Consider the following 19837-nt stretch of genomic DNA (forward strand, 5'->3'; position numbering starts at 1 on the left):
ATTCTATATTGGCTCAACCACAAGAACGATGGCGCTGCGGCATCCATATCCAAACGTTTATAAGTTCTTCAACCAATTCGCAGCTCCAGACCAGGCTTCGCCAGAACAGTCGTCCAGAAGTCAAGGGCTCCGGAAGAGTGGGCCTCGGTCCAAAACCGGTTGCTCGACATGCAAGTGAGCCAACCTCACGCCGTCGAAGGACGCGCCGGCGACCTTCACCAGACTTTTTAATGATCACGTTTGCTAACACCGCACAGACAACGGCGTGTTAAGTGCGACGAAACAAAACCGGGGTGTGTAAGATGTCAAAATCTCGGTCGGGAATGCGGAGGGTACGCTCCTGAAGCGCTGGACGATTCATCGAAGAATGTCGCCCCAGTGCCTATCCATCCTCGGCCGATGTCTGTCATGTCATATGCTCCCTCTGTCGCTATTCCAGGCACTCAAGATGAACGTCGCTATTTCCAGCTCTTTTGTGACAAGACTGCAGCGGAGATCTGCGGGTCATTTGACCCCTCCTTTTGGACCGAGAAGGTCCTCCAACTATGCCATTCGGATGCCCCGATCAGACATGCTACGATAGCATTAGGAGCTCTCTCAAAATCACTCGATGTCACCTCCTTTCCGACCCGATTGTCCCTCTCCGGATTCCCGCAGATTGACCTCTCTCATTTAGACGAACACCACAGATATGCTTTACGGCAGTACAGTAGAGCCATCGCTGAACTAAGACGGATTCTTTCCGACGGACGGCGACATCTGAGGACCTCGCTCACGTCGTGTGTATTGTTCATGACCTTTGAAGCCCTTCAAGGATGTTACGATGGTGCATTGACTCATCTTCGTGGTGGATCGAGACTGCTGGCCGACTGGAGAACGGCGCGGCGAGGGCAAAGCTCGCGACTTTCACAGGATTCATTATCAGAAATCCAGGATGGATTGATCGATGATCTCGGAAGGATGTTTGCCCGGCTTGACGTTCAGGGTCTTTTCGTTCCGCCACCATTCCCGATGCCGGAATCTGACTGGGAGGATGTCGTTGTTCCCGAATCATTCGACAGCCTCCAAGAAGCGAGAGAATCGTGGGATTTCTTGATGCAAGGGATCGGGCAATTCTATCGAAAATCAGTCGCTCATTCGATACAACATCCGGAAAGGCTCACCATGCCATTTTGGTTACACCAGCACAAGCATTACTCCACGCAACTAGACAACTGGCGTTCAGCGTTCCAGGGAATATTCGCACAAGAATTACGCTCCGGCGCAGTCATGGCAGATTCGTCGGACATGCTCAGCATATATTTCAATGTTGCCACCGTTCTCCTCGCCTCCAGTCTCGAGCATACAGAAATGCTCTATGACGAGTACACGGCACTGTTTTCTGAAATTGTTACAAAAGCGCATCAACTCATTCAAAGCTCCGAAGACCCAAGCAATTCCTCACGCTTTACTCTGGACATGGGAACCATTCTCCCATTGATGGTCACGGCAACAAAATGCCGAGACAGACGGATACGAAGGCAGGCAATTGCACTTCTATGGTCCAAGGCACGCCGAGAAGGGCTCTGCTACGACACCATTACCGTTGCACGTCTCTGCGCTTGGCTATCAAGTATCGAAGGAGACGGCGTACAGGAAGACTCGGAACCAATACCAGAAGCAAAGCGGTACTGGATCAGCTACATGCATCTCAGCTCGGAAGAACACTGGCTGGCGGTGCAGTTGACATCAGCCACGACGAACGACAACGGAGAGCACACATTTAGGGAAACGACATTTTCTTGGTAAAGGGCACGCAATCATAGGAGCGACGGAGTTTTTAGGAAATGGGGAAACATGGAGCAAGGGCATGGCGAATTGGTACAGCACAACACAACCTTGAGACAAGGGGCATGATGCCGACTCGTTCGTGCGTGGATTCTCTCGCGAAAGGAACAAAGACATGAAGAGTGATGCATCAGAGCACGTTTCTCATAGTTGTTGTCCAAGGTGCGAATAATGTAATACAGTGGATTCCGATGCAATTTTCGCCCTCTACCAGGGTTGATTCATGCAAGAGCTATCACCATTTTACATTGTTCTACCGACGAGATGGGAAACGGAACACAGACAAGGCAGCCACCTGGAGTTGGTTGATTGATTGATGGGTTCGGGACGGATTGATTTGGAATATACCCGGATTGGGAGGGGGTTCTTGTTCCGCCTTGGGGTCTACAAGGTACACGGTCGCGGCCGCTGGGAGAGGAGGCGTGAGACACGGAGCACTGGCGTCGGGGGTTGTAAAAATATGCGAATATCTGATGGATATTCAGATAAACGATTTCGTACTTTGAGAATATACTTCCTCAGCTCTAACTTCAAAGCGTTAAGAAGATGCATGTGAAAGTTCAGTCCAGAAAATGCGTGACTTTTCGAAGCGGGGTTGACACGTGATTGCCCCTCCAAAGTTTTCATGCCTGAGATAAGAGAACTCAACGCTAACCCGAATCAGGCTTCGGGCCACTCGGTTAGAGTCCCGCACACAATGGCCGAAATTCTTCATTTTTGCGACATTGAATTTCGAACTTCCATAGCCAACCGCCCAACGCTCTCCGAACTGACACCCTCACACCCGCTCAATTCGAATCACCATGGCTGACGCACCCAGAGGCGGAGCTGCTGCTCGTGGAGGTGGATTTGGCTCGCGAGGCGACCGTGGAGGAGACCGTGGTGATCGAGGCCGTGGACGTGGAAGACGTGGACCTCGTCGCGGTGCGAACAAGAACGAGGAGAAGGAGTGGCAGCCAGTTACCAAACTTGGCCGCCTTGTCAAGGATGGAAAGATCAAGTCGATGGAGGAGATCTACCTGCACTCTCTGCCCATCAAGGAGTACCAGATCGTCGACTTCTTCCTGCCCAAGTTGAAGGATGAGGTTATGAAGGTATGAAAATCCCAGTCGTGGAGGCAGACGCAGAATTCGAGACCAGGCGGCTGACAATTCTATCAATTACAGATCAAGCCCGTCCAAAAGCAAACTCGTGCCGGTCAACGTACTCGATTCAAGGCCATCGTTGTTATTGGTGATTCTGAGGGACACGTTGGTCTTGGTATCAAGACATCGAAGGAAGTCGCAACTGCCATCCGTGCCGCTATCATCATCGCCAAGTTGAGCGTTCTGCCGATCCGAAGAGGTTACTGGGGTACAAACTTGGGTCTTCCTCACTCTCTGCCAACGAAGGAGTCCGGCAAGTGCGGTTCCGTCTCTGTTCGTGTAAGTAAACCCCGAGCTCGAAAGTTGAGGTGAAAACTGACAGTCCCAGCTCATTCCCGCTCCCCGTGGTACCGGTCTCGTCGCATCACCCGCCGTCAAGCGTCTTCTCCAACTTGCCGGTGTCGATGACATCTACACATCCTCTTCCGGTTCCACTAAGACCCTTGAGAACACCCTCAAGGCCACCTTCGTCGCTGTCGGCAACACATACGGTTACTTGACCCCCAACCTGTGGAAGGAGACCAAGCTTATCCGGAGTCCTTTAGAGGAGTTTGGTGATGTTCTCCGAGCTGGCAAGCGATACTAGATGGTGGGATCTGGATCGGACTTGCGTCAGGTTGTTTTATTTGCACAATGGTGTTTAGCATGGAGACAAGCTGGGTTCAGTAGCTACGTCTGATGAATTGCAGCCTTCCGACCATTGAGGTTCTCAAATGTGATGGATTGATGTGAACTGAATTTGGAAAGAGCCGGGGGCTAGCGAGGTTTTGGCCATTCCCCAACTGCAGGTAAGATTGGCCTCTCCCAGAGTTGGAAGGAGCCACCTGAGCGTAACGTCTTTATTTTGACAAGTGTTTCCGATTTCTCTCATCATCCTCCATTTTGCCTCCTTTTGGAATCCCCGGCAATTTCCATCCAGTCCCAGACCTTCCCTTGCCTTCATTGCCTCCAAACCCGTTTTGGACGCATCATGCCTTTCCCACGTCGTCTTAGTGGCCGTTTAATTGCCATCCTCAGTCTAATAGTACTTTCAGTCTTTGCCATTGTCTCGATTGGAGAGGGGTTCAAGGCTGTTCTCGTCCGAAGAGACGTTGACAAGCTGGAGAGAAGAGATGGTTCACCAACAGTCACCCTGAATATGCCATGGGAGTGAGTTAAATTGATGAGGAGGATGGGAAAGCTCAAGCTAACAAGATGAATAGGCCTGTCCACGCCCCAACCCGGCCAGAGATCAAAGGATTCAAGGACGTATCTCAAGACGTGGAGAATAGTCTGATCGGAGATATTGCGGCCGTTGCTTCAGCAATACTTGGCGGAGGCAGCGAGGTTGCGAATGCTGCATCAGCAGGAGCCGCTGAGCTGCAGGCTACTCCGCTCCCAGCCAGTGCTTCGGTTTTGGGCGATGGAACCGCAAGCCAGTCAAGTCTTCTGCGAGAGGTAAACGGCCAAATACAGCAGGCTACAAGTATTGTAGGACAAATCTTTGGGGACGCGACCAGCATCGTCGGAAGCATCCTGGCTGCAGCAACAGCCCCATCCAATATTGGGGTCCTTCCTGTTGCCAACTCCAACTCTTCAATGAACGGGGCGGCATTCTCCTCGGGCAACTTGATGCCCTCCAACGGTTCTCTTCCGACATTTCCGCCCAACACAACGATTTTTGCTTCTCCGTGTCCTTCTCCAGCAATTGCGCCAGCTATGGCAGAGCTCACGCAGTCTCCAACGACACCGCCTTGTCCAACTACAATCACCGAAATTTGCACGGTCACTGAAACCTGGCATAGCACGCATTATGCTGAGACGGCAACATTCTACAGCTTTGTAGCAAATACCACCATCACATATACAGAAAAATCCAGGTATGGCATCAAAAAGACTAGTGTACCATTCACTGACATTTTCGCATCAGCTGTCCTCCTCTTGTTTACCTTCCAGACCCTACTGCCACGGTTCCACCACATCGAAGTTTGATCGCATGTGCAAATGGGGCACTAGCAAAACGCCAGGAGGACTGTCCCTATAAGTTGAACGCAACCTCTTCCCACTCTCTCAACGCCTCCGGATCAGCTTCGGACCAGGGGATCTCTCCAACTTCAACTCACCCATGCCCGAATGCTGGGTACTCATGCGCAGAATGTCCCGACGGCTGGTTCTGTCCTCCTCATCCAACGCCTGCACAGAACTGCATCTGTGGCTTCGGCTGGGCGTGTGCCAACTGCAAGGATGGTTATTTCTGCATTCCCAGCCCTACGCCTGCCGGGAATGGATTGATGAATACCGTTGCAACGCTTCTTGCTACTCCTCCACCATCTTCAACGTTTTCGAATATGGGAAGCATCACCACGAATCCGCCGACTCTTATGTCTCTTGGCTCCATGGTATCTATGACTACAGGGACAGTTACCTGCATTGATGGTTCCATCGTCATGATGGCTAATGAATGTCTGAACGGGCTTCGCACCACTACTAATACTATCGATATCACCATCATTAACATGCCTATGGCTGCTAATGCCGCAGCCGCGGCCAGCATCAATGATCTCGCGGGACGTGTTTTCAGTACAGCAAAAGCAGTTTCCTCGCCCCTCCTAGGCAATGCTCAGCCTACTACTGCTGGTCTCGGAAATATAGCTGCAATTGCTCTCCCCACTGCGAATCCAAACCTCCTTCCAACCACCACCGCAGCTCAAGGCAATATACCGAACAACATTCCGAAACACGCATCCAATGCGGCAGAAAATGTGTTCAACCAGCTTATGAGCGGTGCAACAACGAACTCACCAGTGTTGATGGCTCCTGCTAGTCAGCTACCTCCGTTACCTCCGGCTCTGGGCATTGCGAGGGGACGGAGAAGAATTTAGGAGATGAGAAGCGTGTAAGAAGGATATCAAAGAGTATGATCAATACGTCAAATTTGTGACGCAAAGTATTACAACGGTTTATTTATATGTTAGAAAGGGCAATGCTCAGGTTTTTGGTGGAGATAGGGTGGGGATTTGTAGTCATTGACTGACAGACAGATGATAAATACAGTTATTTATGAATGGTTACTGTTTGCGAGTGGCTTTGAAGTACCTACTAGCTCAGCAGTGATGAGATATTTAAGACGAGAGATGTGAAGTTTGCCTGACTAGGAAGGGCAAAGTTGTTCCTCACACTTCCACCATTTATCTGCAAAGTATATTGCGTGATCTGGTATGGGTGATGGGTATTTAAGAGACTCCTCAAGCTTACGTCTTGGGATCTTTGTCAAGGGGTATAATCGAAATGGAACTACACATGATGGGATGCTGAGGGTAGGGTAAAGGCAAAGTACCAGCGACAGATGACTCCTGGTGAGATCCCTCGAGGTTGAACTTATGAGCTCCGAGGCTTTTCTTCTGGGTGTACACAGTGAGATCTACTTCCCAGATATCGGGAAAGAGCCCACTTAGGAAGGCGCGTAGGACTGGCGAAGATTGCCATTCCCAAGGCGCGGATTCCGATAACATGAGTCTCACCAAAACCAAACCTACCTTCAGTACCAAAGAGATTGCACCCTCGCGAATGCCCCAGTACCGCAGAGTACACAACTTCTCAAATAGCGGGTCCGAGGCGTAGATTAACAGCAAGTGTACTGCTGACAGTATATTTGGTGCGAAATGTAGTCCGGAGGGTGGGCAGAAGGTTGCCCGTCTCTTGCTGAATCCCATTTCCTCGGGTACTACATCTCGACTAAAGTTTGCTCAATGACAGATCCCTCTTTATCTAGGCGCTGCTCTAACACGAAGGCAACTTCGTTGATTCTCTTTCTTAATTTGAATCCTAAATTGTACAGTACATTTTGGCGCGGTGGCAAGGGGGCGAGGAGAAAGGATAAAGAGAGAATGGCACGAGTGTGCTGTGGGAATCTGTGCGGCTTGGCCTTCCCTCTACTCTCTGGCTCTTTGGCCTAGTTTAGTTGAGTTCAGCGGGAATTCCACGCCTCCTTTTCCATATTCAAGACGTTGGCTTTGGCGGAGTGTGTCTGTCTTCTTCTGTTTTATATCTACTACAGCCATGTTGTAATATTAAGACTCGAATACTTCTAATCTCACGGAAAGGTAAAGGAGAGCAGGAGCAAGTTGTGCGCTGTCGTGTGCAAGACATGAGCTGTGAGGTATTTAAGAGGGCGTCGAGCTTCAGTTTTCGGGATCCTTAGCAACCAAGACAATCAAGCCGAACTATAACCCGGTCCGGTGGAAGGTTCTGGAGGGTATTATGAGGGATTTTCCCAGGGGAGTGAACAGGAGAGGTTGAGGGTGAGGCTATGACGGTTGACCTCTCTTTACTTGAAGCAAGTCCTGTGAAGTTCTCACACATGGGGGGAGCTTTCCACCTTGACAGCAAAAGTATCGCTGGCAGCAAAATGTCGGGTGAAATAATGGGACGGGCCAAATGTCTGTAGAGTACTAGGAACGGAGCAGGGAGAACGCCAGAATCGCTAAGTGCAGGCATGGGATCATGCCGTTGCTGAACTCCCGGGCATGTACCCTGGAATTTTCTCATACGAGGACTGATTCTGACAAACGCACTCCTGCAGTGGTATTTATATGGCCTCAACAACTTCTGTTCCATATACTTCTGATATTCTATTATAAGTATAATGGAAGGTCATATAGCAGGAAACCAGGAATTCTCCTGTATCGAGTCAAGCATGCTTCTTGGAAAGTGAAGTATTACGGCTTTGATCTCCTCACTACAATGGGCAATGTACTCACTGCGTATATTTAAAAAAAGATTCGAGTCCACTTTTCGATGTGTCTACCAAAAACAGCACCAAACCCCAGAAGAATGAAACGGTGGATCTGGCCACCTTGTGCGTCGTTGAAGGCGACTATGAGGGCGAATTTCAGAGGGGCCAAGACGGACGGTTAGGGTTACGAGCAGAATACCTCTTCTTGAAGCACGTGTACGAGATTCTCAAATAAGGAGTTCAAGGCGTTGACAGCAAGTGTTGGTTTGACAGCAATTCTGTCAGGTCCATGGCCTGGTGGGGGTTTTGGAAGAGGTATACTAGAGGGGGTGCGAGGAAATAAGAGGCGAGAAGGAGAGGTAGATCCTGTGAAATTCACGCGATAAGGCACTCCTTTTATCGATCTTCTCTCTCCTATTTCTTCCTATTTGGTGCATATGTCCCGAAATTTGTAATGATTTATCAACGTGCGCTCATTTCAAAAGCTCTTGATGTATGGTTGTCTTTTGCTATTCTGTCTTCTCCGGCAAGATGTCTGGAAGAATGCTAATATAAAAAGAATAAGAGGGGAACTTGAGAGATTTGAAATTTGAAGAGGACATTGTTGTTCCCAGCGGGAAGGGGATGGTGGCCATATAGAGGATGATTTTGTTATGGCGCCGGATAGTGTGTAGCCCAGTACGAGGAATGGAAACAAATGATACAATGGAACCTTGGCAGCAGTCACTCACTTCCGTTATATGTATCTACACACTGCTAACTCGTGCCTTCATCTCTATGAATTTCACTATGAAATCATCTCTGGTCCAAGAGAGCCATGCTGCCGTGTTCATCTCAGGATATTTATATATTTTCCATTATCCAGATATCCGGAAAGCGTACTCTTACAGGGTAACCTCAGTCTCAGAAATGGCAATGGGCATCTCAAAGAATGTTAGTCGGACTTTCCTTCCATCTATATACACAGCGCAAAGGTCCGACTTCACCATATCCTTCCTCCTTCATGAGCCATCGGGAGATCCCTCACATCAGCGCCATGAACGCAACTCCAATCACCGCAAATACCCCACTACTGATCTGCAATTGTATGCCCGCACCAGGAAACGGTAATATTGTTGCGGAGCCAGTTGGACTCGGCGATGTCGATGTCGATGTCGTTTTCGAGGTACCATTGCCAGTCACGTTGAGATTCAGACAGATCTGCTTTACTAGGGTTCCGAATGCTGGTTCTCTTATCAGCAATCCTGCTCAATAAGGAGGAGAATGGAAGGAATTTGAAGGACGAAATTGGGGAAAAGGGTAACATACTTGCTAAATCAGAACTCGTGCAAGTTGACGAATTCTGCAGACAAGGAACGACGATAGATTGCAATTGGGTGCTGTGCGCACAGTGGCAGGCATAGTCGGTTTCCCCACAGCCAACGGAGGCTATTGCTGCTTTATCACAGGGTTCCTGAGCGTTGTCAGAGAAATGGGCTTTGGGGCGGGAGAAGCGGGCAACGTACGACACAGGGGGGAAGCTGAGCAGCGAGTTGAGCATCAGTTTCTTGGGAGAGGTCTTGAGCTGCTATTAAGGTAATTGCTGAGAGAACATGGAAAAATATTGAGGAACGCATCTTGAACGAATGTACTGTATTTTGCAAGTAAAGAAAGAGTGATTGGGAAAATTTCTGTACTTGCTGAATTCAAGGGCCCTTGTAGTATTTATGCGGTCAAGGCTCGGATCTCTCGGCAGTCACCCTGCAGCTAATGCAAGGAACGAGCCTCCTTCAGTGGATTCAAGACATTACAGAGATTGTTAATTTGGTCCAGGGTCGATGTCGACGCGTGGGTAAACTCCTGATTCGCCGGATAATCCCCATTTCGGAGTCCGGCCGGTCCGCTAGCCTCTGAACGAGCCTAGCTCTGTGCTTGAAAGATGCAAGCTTCCTTGCTTTGACGTATGAAGCGGGGGATCTGTATGGGCTGTCTATTATTGGAAGCTCTAGGGAAGGTGACGTGCATAAGTGGGTGTTGGTTCCCCTGAATCGCTAAGCGAGGCTTTGAGCACGACCCCTATTCCGAAAGTGCGAGCTTATTATCTCGGTGTCCACGATATTGAGAATAATGAACCAATGGGGAAAATCCCCGATGTCCTCGGGAACATGGTATATGGGAAGAATGAAGCACAGCATCTTGGTCGGACGTGCCTTCCGAAATCGAGATCAATCGTCCGTCCCTTCCCCCTTTGCAGAAGACAGTTAAGAGCGTATCTCTTTCTTGCAGGTTCCAAGGGTGAGCTGCAGTTCGCATCAAAGAATTTCTTTTCTTCAAATATTAGGCTAGCTTCTTCCCAAGCTACAGCCTACAGTATGACAAGTCACCCGCCGCAAGAAGCGCATTGTGTCCGTCGAGTAGTAATTGAAGCGCCCTTGCGGTATGCTTAGGAACGCTTGGAGATCTTCACAATTGAATCTAAGTGACATGATTAATTGGTGATTAAATCAACGACTTGTTGTTTGCCCAAAGTTCAACCGCAACCATAAATATAAGAAAATCGGAGCGCTTTTTGGTTCCTCGGCCAGTGATTTTTGACCCTTGGATTTGCCTTGTGCACTGCCTCGACGCCTCGGCGGGTAATCTGGCGAAAGCATTCGACCACAGTGTACTACCCAGAAGACTGAAACGACGCCCACGCAATTGCCTTGCGAAGAGAACGATTTCTTAAAATTTTGTTGGCCTCTTCAAAATTGCTGAGTATGCAGTTGCTTGACACGAGGCCGTGGTGAGTTCTGACTTGCACGGCCTTTTCCTGCTGTGTTTCAGGTGCTCTTATTCTATTCTCGTCAGCTGCGACGCTATCTGCTGAAAGTGCCCTGGATAGGTGTACCATTCAATCTTAGGGTTGTACAGGATCTAGTCCAAAAATCTATAAAAAGCGAGACATTGGGTTGCGTTGGCTCCCTGATTCAGTTTCTTCGTCTCACAAACTCCAGGCCGGAAAGATCATAACCAGCTAGTATAAGCTTCCAAAGCAAGCAACATGCCCAGCATTGAAGAGCTTGTCGGTGCAGGCCTTGAGGGTGGGGAGCCAACACATTTCCTGGACGAGACAGAAGAATTCGGTCGGGTAACGGTCATTTTTGAGGCTGGAATGAAATGCGAACCAAAGCGACTATATTCAAGATACGACAGCTCTCGATATATAATCGAATGGATTGATGAGATTCCAGACAAGGTCACGGATCAGGCATACGGTTACGGCGATGCCTGGAAAGAATACGCACTTCTCCTTCGCACCAATCTTGAGCAGGGAGAACACCGGCTCTATTCAATTATTATTCAGAGCCCTCTGTTAAAGTCGAAGCTGAATTTAATCTTTGACGATTACCCAGGCTTTTTCATCGGCGAGAACAAATCGTCCATCATCGAGGCACCATTCACACCATTCGTACATTGCTGGGATGCTTTCACCAAATCTTGTGATGAAAAATCCGAAACTGGTATACACATGCAACTTCTGAGATCTGCATTGGAGCCTGAGCTGCAAGGATCTTTTTCAACGATCAAGGAATTTCAGTCTCACGGCATGATTCGATTCGACCAACTTTGGATGATCTTCAAACCAGGCTCCTTTGTATTTTCAGAACACAGCGGCATCGAACGAATATACAAACTCGCAGGACTGAGCTTCGCAATGGCACAGACTATACCAGCAAGTACTTCCTGCTCCATTCCTAGTACATCGACTGGGATGGAGGAATGCATGGCAATGCGCTTGACATAGATGGAGCCGAGATTTTCGAGGGTAGTAAATAGTACACCGACCTGGGAATCTATCCGTTGGATGTCCACCAAGAAAAGGCTGCTGTCGTTGAACGATTGGTTGTGAGGGGCCGAAAATTCTCATCTTATACTGGAGTCCACTACTTGGCATACGATGGCCTTGCCACGAACTGTGAATTCAGTATCTCCCCTGTGGGAGAACATGCATGTCATACCTTCTTCTCTCGCGTAACCTGGAAACTAACTCGCTGTAACAGGTTTCTGGACGAGTCGTGATAGACACAGGTAAATCTCCGTCTTTATGCAGGTGAGATGATCTAACCGGAAACTAGAAACCTTCGTGCACTTTCACCCTTTTTACCGACAGCTGATTCAACGTCTCGGAACTAAGGAAAGCAAGAACAAAGATCCCGACGGAGATTATAGTCAACCCGATACCTCTTACACCAGTCAGAACATTTATCTCAATGCTGGCACCTTGACAGAACAAGCTATCTTCAGCGCCAACAAGAGGAGTGCAGAGATGGAGCAGACTGAATTGACCGAAGATCTATTGATGATTTGCTGTTCCACTGTTAGAGGGTATTCCCCGAGTCTGAACCAGTGGAGTCGGTTTCTCTTGACTTTATTTCGTGAATGGTCCTGGCTGACTGTTCAAGACTTCGAGTGAATTTTCAGGTCGACTTACTTCGAGATATTGAGTGGAACGCCGATGCATTTGAGAGTTTGGCACTGCCTGGAAACCATAAGGAGCTTTTGCTAGCATTTGCTCAGACCCAAGGAGATTCAGCTGTCCAATTCGACGATGTTATTGAAGGCAAGGGTAAGTTTTGGGAGAATTATAGTTTATCTATTGACTGTTGTACTCATGGATATAGGAAAAGGAATGGTGGTATTGCTAGAGGGACCTCCTGGACTGGGAAAGACCTTGACGGTTGAATCCTGTAGGTTGCCTCCTATTTCATAAATATATTCCTTGAAAGGCGGTCTGTAAATGATCTGGACAGGAACCAACTAGTTTCGGGTATTGCCTTCGCTGCTTCACCGAAAGATTCTGAACCTGACTAACAGGGACTGCAGTCTTCCTTCAACACCTTGAATACTTCGAGGGGACAATCTTCCTTACCACAAATCGAGTCGAGTGCATTGACCCGGCATTTGAGTCCCGAATTCATCTGTCGCTGTCATACCCCGAACTGACTCGAGAATTACGGCACAAGATTTGGAAAAACTTTCAAACAGGATTCTAATTTATTCTTTTATTATAATTATTAGTAACTTTTATAGGCGAGAAAGTAATTAAAGTAATAAAAGCTAGGCTATAAATAGTTTGTTTTATAAAGCCTTTAATATAATTACCTTACTTGTATTTATTATTATAATTATAAATACTTGCAGTTCTTTAGCTTTTTTATTAGCTTTAGAATTCTTATCTAAACTTTATTTATATTTAGAGCTCCTTAAAAAAAGGTAAATTTTAGTATTATTTTTATTATTTTTATTATTTATTTGAATTTTTATAAACTTAGTTAATATATTATCTAAAATATTCTAACCTGAAATACTTAAAAAGATATTTTTAAATTATAGAAATATACTAGAAATAATTTTTTATTAAATAATAGTAGACTTCTTTTCGAGTTTAATATTAATCTTTTATCCGGTATTTATTTATTTAATTACTAAAGATTCGAGTTCTAGTTGATTTTCTCTTTTTAGTTATATATCTAATTTTTTAATTAGAATATAAATTATAGAAAAAAGTTCAAAAAATATATTAAATATTATTATTATAAAATATTTTATTTATAAAATAAAACCTTTTAATAATACAAATCCGATTAAATTAGTAATAAGTTCCGAAATATCTATAAAGCAAAAATAGTCTAATATATATCTCTATATATAATTAAGGAATTTTAAGAATATATTAATATTATATAAAAAAAAGCTATAATTAAAAGCCTTTAAATAATTAAGGCATTCTATTTCTAATATTTAATAGATATTATTATAGGCCAGGCCTTTATATAAAGAAAACTAATAGTTTAATTAATTAAATAGAATTCTTTTAAAAAAAAGAAAAAACGAGAAGAAATAGAACTATATTCTCTAAAGTATTTAAGCTCTTTAAATAATATATAATTATTCTATTAACTTAAGGAAATATATTATATAATAAAAACCCTGGCCTTTATTATATAACTTAATAAAGGCTTTTAGCCAAATATATAAATCGGGTTTTAATTTATTATATTACTTCTTTTTTTTATTTATAAATACTAGTTTTATAAATATATAAGTAAAACTTCTTTTTACTAAATAATTTTTTAAGCTTCTAATACTATTATTTCCTTAAATATAAAAAATATATAATTTTTTAAAAGCTTTTAATTATATCTTATATATTTCTTATTAAAAATCTATTTAATTTTATACTTATTTTTATTACTTATAAGTTATAATTATAGCTATAAGTTATTTTTAGAACTAATTTAGTAGCGAATCTATTATAACTAACTAAAGAAGCTTATTATAGAATATATTATATATTTCTAGAAAGATATTAAATTAAAAACTATAGCTTTCCATTATTTTAACTACTATATATTTAATATACTTTATATTAAGCTTCTTAGTTAGCCTATCTATTTAGATATTTTAGATATTAAACTAGACTTTATTTCTAATTTTAAATTCCGAAATCTAATCTCTTTTCTAATTTATTATTGTCGGTTCACTAGTAATGCATGGCACCGTTACGTAAGTCGTGGAATGCTATTTGCATATGGTTAGTGAAGTTGTTATTTAGAAGTAAGAATCGCAGTATTGTGGTATTAATATGCAATCCCTAAATCTGCTAAGCCTAAAGGGGTCTAGTCTACTGGTCGAGTTACTAATGGGACGCGAGGTCACATGACTATGTTCCGTATCCTATGTCCTATTGCCCATATCCCGTATCCCGTGTCCCGTGACTATATACGTAACTCTCAAAGAAATAGCTATACTAATACTAGAAACTCTCTAAAAACGCGAAAAATAGTATCTCTCTCCGATTATATGCAAATTTCCTAATCCGGCCTAGTACCAGATTTCCCAAACGCTCTATATGTCCATGTCGCTTCCGAGGTTTTGGTTATATACCAAAGGCCGCGGCCTTTTATACGTGACTTCCCCTCTTATAATATCCTCCTATTTCATATATCCATTTCCTGCCCTATCTATACTTAATCTATTTCTCTATATCTAATTATATGGTATTCGTATTAATTAGGTACTTGAGGGTATTCGTTAGCTTCGATTTCGTTATGGAATCGGCAGGATTTAATTCTCCCTTAATCTATTTGACTTCTATAATCTCTCATTATTCATATGCCTAGCAAAGGCATATTATATTAATTATTAGATGCTTTTCTCAAGTAGTTCCTAATTTAATAAGGCATTCGTATAATGACTTTAAATCCGTATAGACTACTAGTAGTAGTTCTATTTCTAGTACTCTATTAATTATAGATTTGACTAAAGCGCCTATATTAAAGCCATAAGCCATGCTATAGAGTTCCGAAGCTAGAACGCTTCTGGTAACTCTCTTGTATTTGGTAAAGAACTAGTAAATAATATTAGTATATCTAGTTCTGTCTATTAGAACTATAATATATCTGATTTGGGAGGAGAGATTTCTATTATTTGCAAATAAAGCATTCGTAAAAATAATTAAATATAAGAACTTCTTTACTAGCTTTACGAATCTCAGTCCTCTAGCGGCATTTTTAATTTGCTATTAAATACGCTTATTAAGTGCCTTTATATTAGTTTCCGAGGGTTTAATAGCTTGAGCGGTAATTAATAGGTTATATAAAGCTTCTGGTTAATAGACTAATATAATATATGCTTCTCTAGTATATTGGGTAATATATTAGTTCTTAATAGAAAAATCTTAATGAATAGTACCTCTATTACTTGTAGTAGTAGTATTTTTTATAGAAATAGTTCGGAGGTTTTTATACTAGTATTTCTATATAAGAGTAATTCTAGTAATATTCGTATAGATAATACCTCTATTAAACTTGAGATTGTAATTAATAGTAAGGTATTTATACTCCTTGGCCAAGAACTTAGCCTCTTAGAGCTTTAGTTATTCTATTTTTGCAAAATCGTTATTTCTGATAAATAGGGTATTATTAGTTTAAAGGCTAATAATTCCAAAGAATTACTTGCTATAGAGGAGGCAAGAGTTATAAGTTGACTATTCCATAGAAAGCTCATTAATATAATAGGAATAATAAGTCTTAAACCAGTAGTTCCTAGCTTCCGGTATACTATATAGTAGTTTTATAACCTTTAGAACCGAATTATTATTCAGATTTAGCTCTTTAGCAAACTTGCAAGGTAAGTTAATATAAAAATTATAATTAAGCAAGGTTATTAATTGGATATAAGCTTGCAAGATATTATATAAATATAGCTCTATAGTATTTATTATTATGGCAGTAATACTAAGGATAATTCTCTGGCTAATATATTAAATAGTAGGTAATTATATTAATACCATATGTTTTTTACCGTTATTATAAGCCTGGACGACTAGTCTCGACTTCTTAAACTCTTTTTCCGTACCCTTATTCTTAATCTTATTAATAAACTAGGAATTAAAGATATATACTTCCTTTAGTACCTGAGATCTGGGAGTAACCTCAAATATGCCCTTTTCTAGGAAGCCAGCGACTTTAACTTAATAGAAGTTCTTATATAGGTTATTGTCTTATAGAAATACCGTAATATCTGGGTTTTTGCAAGGGTATCCTCTGCCGTACTTTAGTAAAATAGCAGAAATGGCAGGAGAAATCATACCTATATTACCTTTGGCCTTACTATAGAGTTCGGGAACAGGTTCAGGTTCGGGGCTATTAGTAATAACCTTAATATTCCCTATATAAAAGGGCTTTATAGAGGTTAAGTAAAAGGTAATATTACTATATAGTAGAGCTAGTATATAGTTCTCCCCATTAATGGCTACTAGCTTATATAGCCTATCCTAACTACTAGATTAACTGGTATTTCCTTTATATTATATGAGAATATCCGAATTCAAGGGAAGTTTATAGATATTAGTAGTACTAGAACTATTTCGGGTATTTAGGGCATTTGTAATCTGGTATTTAGCTCAAAGCTTCTGAATTTCCACTATTATCTTTTTAAATACCACTAATTACTATAATATAGTTAGTAATAGGGTATTATATTCGGTTATTCGGGGTAAAGTACTATAAACCAAGAGAGTTGGGATAATACCGTCAGGTCTAGCGGAATTATTAATGGCCTTAAAAGCTATTTAGAGTATAGTATTCTTATTAATTCTATTAATTTCGGCTATAATAATAAGGTAAGTATATTAAATCGGGCCATAATAGTATTTTATAATTCTAATAGAACTATAAGCTTTTATAGGAACGATTTTGACCTTGGTTCCTATAGTATTTGTAAGCTAAGTAAACTTCTTATTAGTAAACTGCTTTCCGGTATCTGCTATAATCTAATTGGAAGGGCCTAAATAGGTATTAATCTAATACTACTTTAGGGTATCCTAAGTATATAATATACTAATATTTTAAAGCTATTAGCTGGCTTAATATCTAGTGCCTTTATTAATAATATAGAATATAGGCTTACCGGAAATATAGAAAATATTAATAATAATAGAGTAGTTAAAGCTAATATTATCTCTTAAATTAAACTTAAATTATTCCGGTAATTGTTTGAATTTCTGGTATTATTTATAGTATTTTATAAGATACTTAAGAACTTCTATATTAATATTATAGCCTGCTTATTCTAGTATATTTCGAAGCTTACTAATAAATAGATAACTAAAACGGTAATATAGATATTATAATTTGACCTCTATAAGAAAGCAGAGATTATAAGTAAAGAATTCGGAAATAAAGCTTTATAGAATAGTATTCCAAAGCAGGAAAGAGTATTTAAAACATTATACTATAGGTATAAAGTATTTATTAGAAGTAACGAGATAATTAGTGAGATTATTAAAGTAAACTCCTAGCTTGTTTATATTAGCCAAGCTAAGTAGGAATAGAGTCTTTACAGGTATAATATGGAATTATACTTACCTAATTAGTATTCTTATTATTATAGATCTAATAGAAGATATAGATCTAATACCAAACTAGATATTAATTTGACCTTTAGTAGTTTTATCAAGTTTAATATTACTATTAGTCTGCTATAAAGCTTGGAATTAGTCAGAACTAGCGGTTAAGAATCTGGAGGCTCCGGTATTAATTATAACTCCGTAAAAGCAGTAAGTATTATATCTTAATATACTATTAATTATAAATATCTGGGCGTTTTCTATCTATTTAATAGGCTCTAAGGTATGGTTTTTGCCTATTATCTAATATATAAGAGAAAGGGAAGTAAGGTTATTTATAAGGATATTAGTTATAGGAATAGTAGAAGCAGGGGCTATAGGAGTGGCTAGAAAGCTCTTAATAGAAGTAAAGTAGGAATTAGAATAATATTTCTCTCCTTTATCCGTTTCTGCTAGTAAAGCTTTAAAAGCATTACTTACTAGTTCGTTCTTACTACTCTTATTATTCTTTTCTCCTTTGAATTTAGTAATATACTATATATAAGTATTACTAAAGTATTTATTAAAGTTACGGGTATTTTGGGATCTAAATTAGTAAATGTTTCTATTCTTAAATTAAGCCTTTTCGGCCTCTTATTTCTCTGGTATATATTTCTATAAGCGGTATTCGGGTCTCTTATATATAAAATATAACTTTGGAATATACTTATTATAATTACGGGATTTGGAATAGTTATTACGGGTTCCGAAGTTATGGCTGGGTCCGTATTAATAATTTCCGGATAGACGGTGGTTTGGAAGGTTTTGAGAATAGTATTATTAATTAGTAAAGTAGGTTTCGGTAGTAATTTATTACTTTTTCTTATAGGTAGTAATAAATAATTAGAGCTTATTAATAAGCTGGCCGAGATTATTAGGAGGGTCCGAAACTATATATTAGTATATTAGTAAGCCTTAATAGAAGATAATAATCTTATTATATAGGAATTTGGTACTTTATAAGGCAAGAGTAAGGCTATACTATAATTTATATAGGTTATTAATTAGTATTTAGATAAGCTCAAATATTGTCTTTTTAGGGTTCTTTACTATTATAGTTACTAAGATAGTAATATTCTATTTATCTAAATTTCGATAATAGAAACCGGGGCCTTTAAAGAAGCTATGAATATTTATATAGGCCTCTTTATATATATGGCTCGAGAGCTAGTTATTATAGAAGTAGTCTTATATAAGTTCCTTTAATATAGTGGAAAAAGCTCTTGCTAGTGCCTCTTCTGGGAGCTTTATATATTAGCAGATATTAAGGAAAATAGTAAGTTTATAATCGAAACTGCTATTAGTTCTATTATACTTCTATACTTCGGAGTATATCTTTACTATTTCCCTAATAAGCTTTCTAGTAGAAATAGTAGATATTAATTAATAGTAGTTCGGGTTCGGTAGTAATACTAGTAGTAATAAAGATAGAAGTAGTAAATAGCCTTAATTTAGAAAAGGTAAATAGATAGCTTGATTTCTCGACTGAGATTATCTGGTTTCCTTATATCTAGTTTTATCTAGAATAAGATAAACTAATATAATAGGTCCCTAAAGAAGATCTGTTCTAATTAGATTATTATTAATAATATTAGCTTTATTTTATATACTCTTTGTCTTTTCTTAGGTAAGGTTAATAAAGAATTATATAATAGTAAGGTTTCTATAGTTCTATTTAATATAAATACTACTATACCGAAGTTGGGCTCGAAGATTTTATATAAGTATATAATTAATTAGACTATATACTATAGTATTAAAGTTTTTAAAGTTATTCTAGAACAGATCCTATAGGTTATTATTACTTTTCCTATATAAGATATACTAATATATTTTAGTAGTTATATATTCCTAAAGTTTAGCCTTTATTATAGTTACCGGGTTAATACTGTTCTTTTATTTCTTAATTAGTTTCTTTCCCTTATTAGTATCTATACTAAACCGAATTCAGGTTCTCCCTAGTATATATATATGGTTTGTAGCAAGAGGGATTTAAAGGTAAGATAGTTCATAATAGGTTTATAGAAAGGGTTTAATAATAAAGGTATCCAGATACCTAATTTAGATACTAGATATCCTAGATACCTAGAAGTATTATAGGTATTAAAGTAAATATTTCGCCCTTAAATATTTTGTCTATAATAAGAAATTTAAGAAATGAAATATTATGATTCCGGGAAAGTCTAAAGCTCGAAGAACTCGATTTAATAGTAAAATCGAAGTAGTAATTAAATAGCT

General features: G+C 40.7%; 5 protein-coding genes across 5 annotated transcripts; 4 read left to right on the forward strand and 1 right to left on the reverse strand.

Moving 5' to 3' along the window:
• Window positions 1–28: 28 nt before the first annotated feature.
• K444DRAFT_544021 (uncharacterized protein) lies at window positions 29–1788 on the forward strand (the record flags this gene model as incomplete). Its single annotated transcript, XM_024876017.1, has 2 exons — window positions 29–174; window positions 258–1788. The coding sequence occupies 2 exons, from the start codon at window positions 29–31 to the stop codon at window positions 1786–1788; spliced, it is 1677 nt and encodes a 558-aa protein (XP_024728370.1).
• A 795-nt stretch (window positions 1789–2583) lies between these two features.
• Window positions 2584–3989, forward strand: K444DRAFT_620574 (ribosomal protein S5). The gene is made up of 3 exons (XM_024881737.1): window positions 2584–2921; window positions 2994–3251; window positions 3301–3989. The coding sequence occupies exons 1-3, from the start codon at window positions 2631–2633 to the stop codon at window positions 3556–3558; spliced, it is 807 nt and encodes a 268-aa protein (XP_024728371.1). The 5' UTR covers window positions 2584–2630; the 3' UTR covers window positions 3559–3989.
• K444DRAFT_669264 (uncharacterized protein) lies at window positions 3732–6044 on the forward strand. The gene is made up of 4 exons (XM_024887502.1): window positions 3732–3753; window positions 3998–4121; window positions 4175–4831; window positions 4882–6044. Exons 2-4 carry the CDS (start codon window positions 4111–4113, stop codon window positions 5831–5833), a joined length of 1620 nt encoding a protein of 539 aa, XP_024728372.1. The 5' UTR covers window positions 3732–3753; window positions 3998–4110; the 3' UTR covers window positions 5834–6044.
• Window positions 6045–8402: 2358 nt separating this feature from the next.
• K444DRAFT_669265 (uncharacterized protein) lies at window positions 8403–9360 on the reverse strand. The gene is made up of 3 exons (XM_024887503.1): window positions 9192–9360; window positions 8995–9139; window positions 8403–8909 (listed from the first exon to the last, which is right to left on the reverse strand). Exons 1-3 carry the CDS (start codon window positions 9300–9302, stop codon window positions 8710–8712), a joined length of 456 nt encoding a protein of 151 aa, XP_024728373.1. The 5' UTR covers window positions 9303–9360; the 3' UTR covers window positions 8403–8709.
• A 1348-nt stretch (window positions 9361–10708) lies between these two features.
• On the forward strand, window positions 10709–12701 carry K444DRAFT_707852 (uncharacterized protein; the record flags this gene model as incomplete). The annotated part of the gene is made up of 6 exons (XM_024888171.1): window positions 10709–11384; window positions 11709–11736; window positions 11902–12033; window positions 12111–12274; window positions 12330–12395; window positions 12532–12701. The coding sequence occupies 6 exons, from the start codon at window positions 10709–10711 to the stop codon at window positions 12699–12701; spliced, it is 1236 nt and encodes a 411-aa protein (XP_024728374.1).
• Window positions 12702–19837: the final 7136 nt, after the last annotated feature.

The sequence above is a fragment of the Hyaloscypha bicolor genome (assembly GCF_002865645.1).
Source record: "Hyaloscypha bicolor E unplaced genomic scaffold K444scaffold_182, whole genome shotgun sequence".
NCBI classification, from domain to species: Eukaryota; Fungi; Ascomycota; class Leotiomycetes; order Helotiales; family Hyaloscyphaceae; genus Hyaloscypha; species Hyaloscypha bicolor.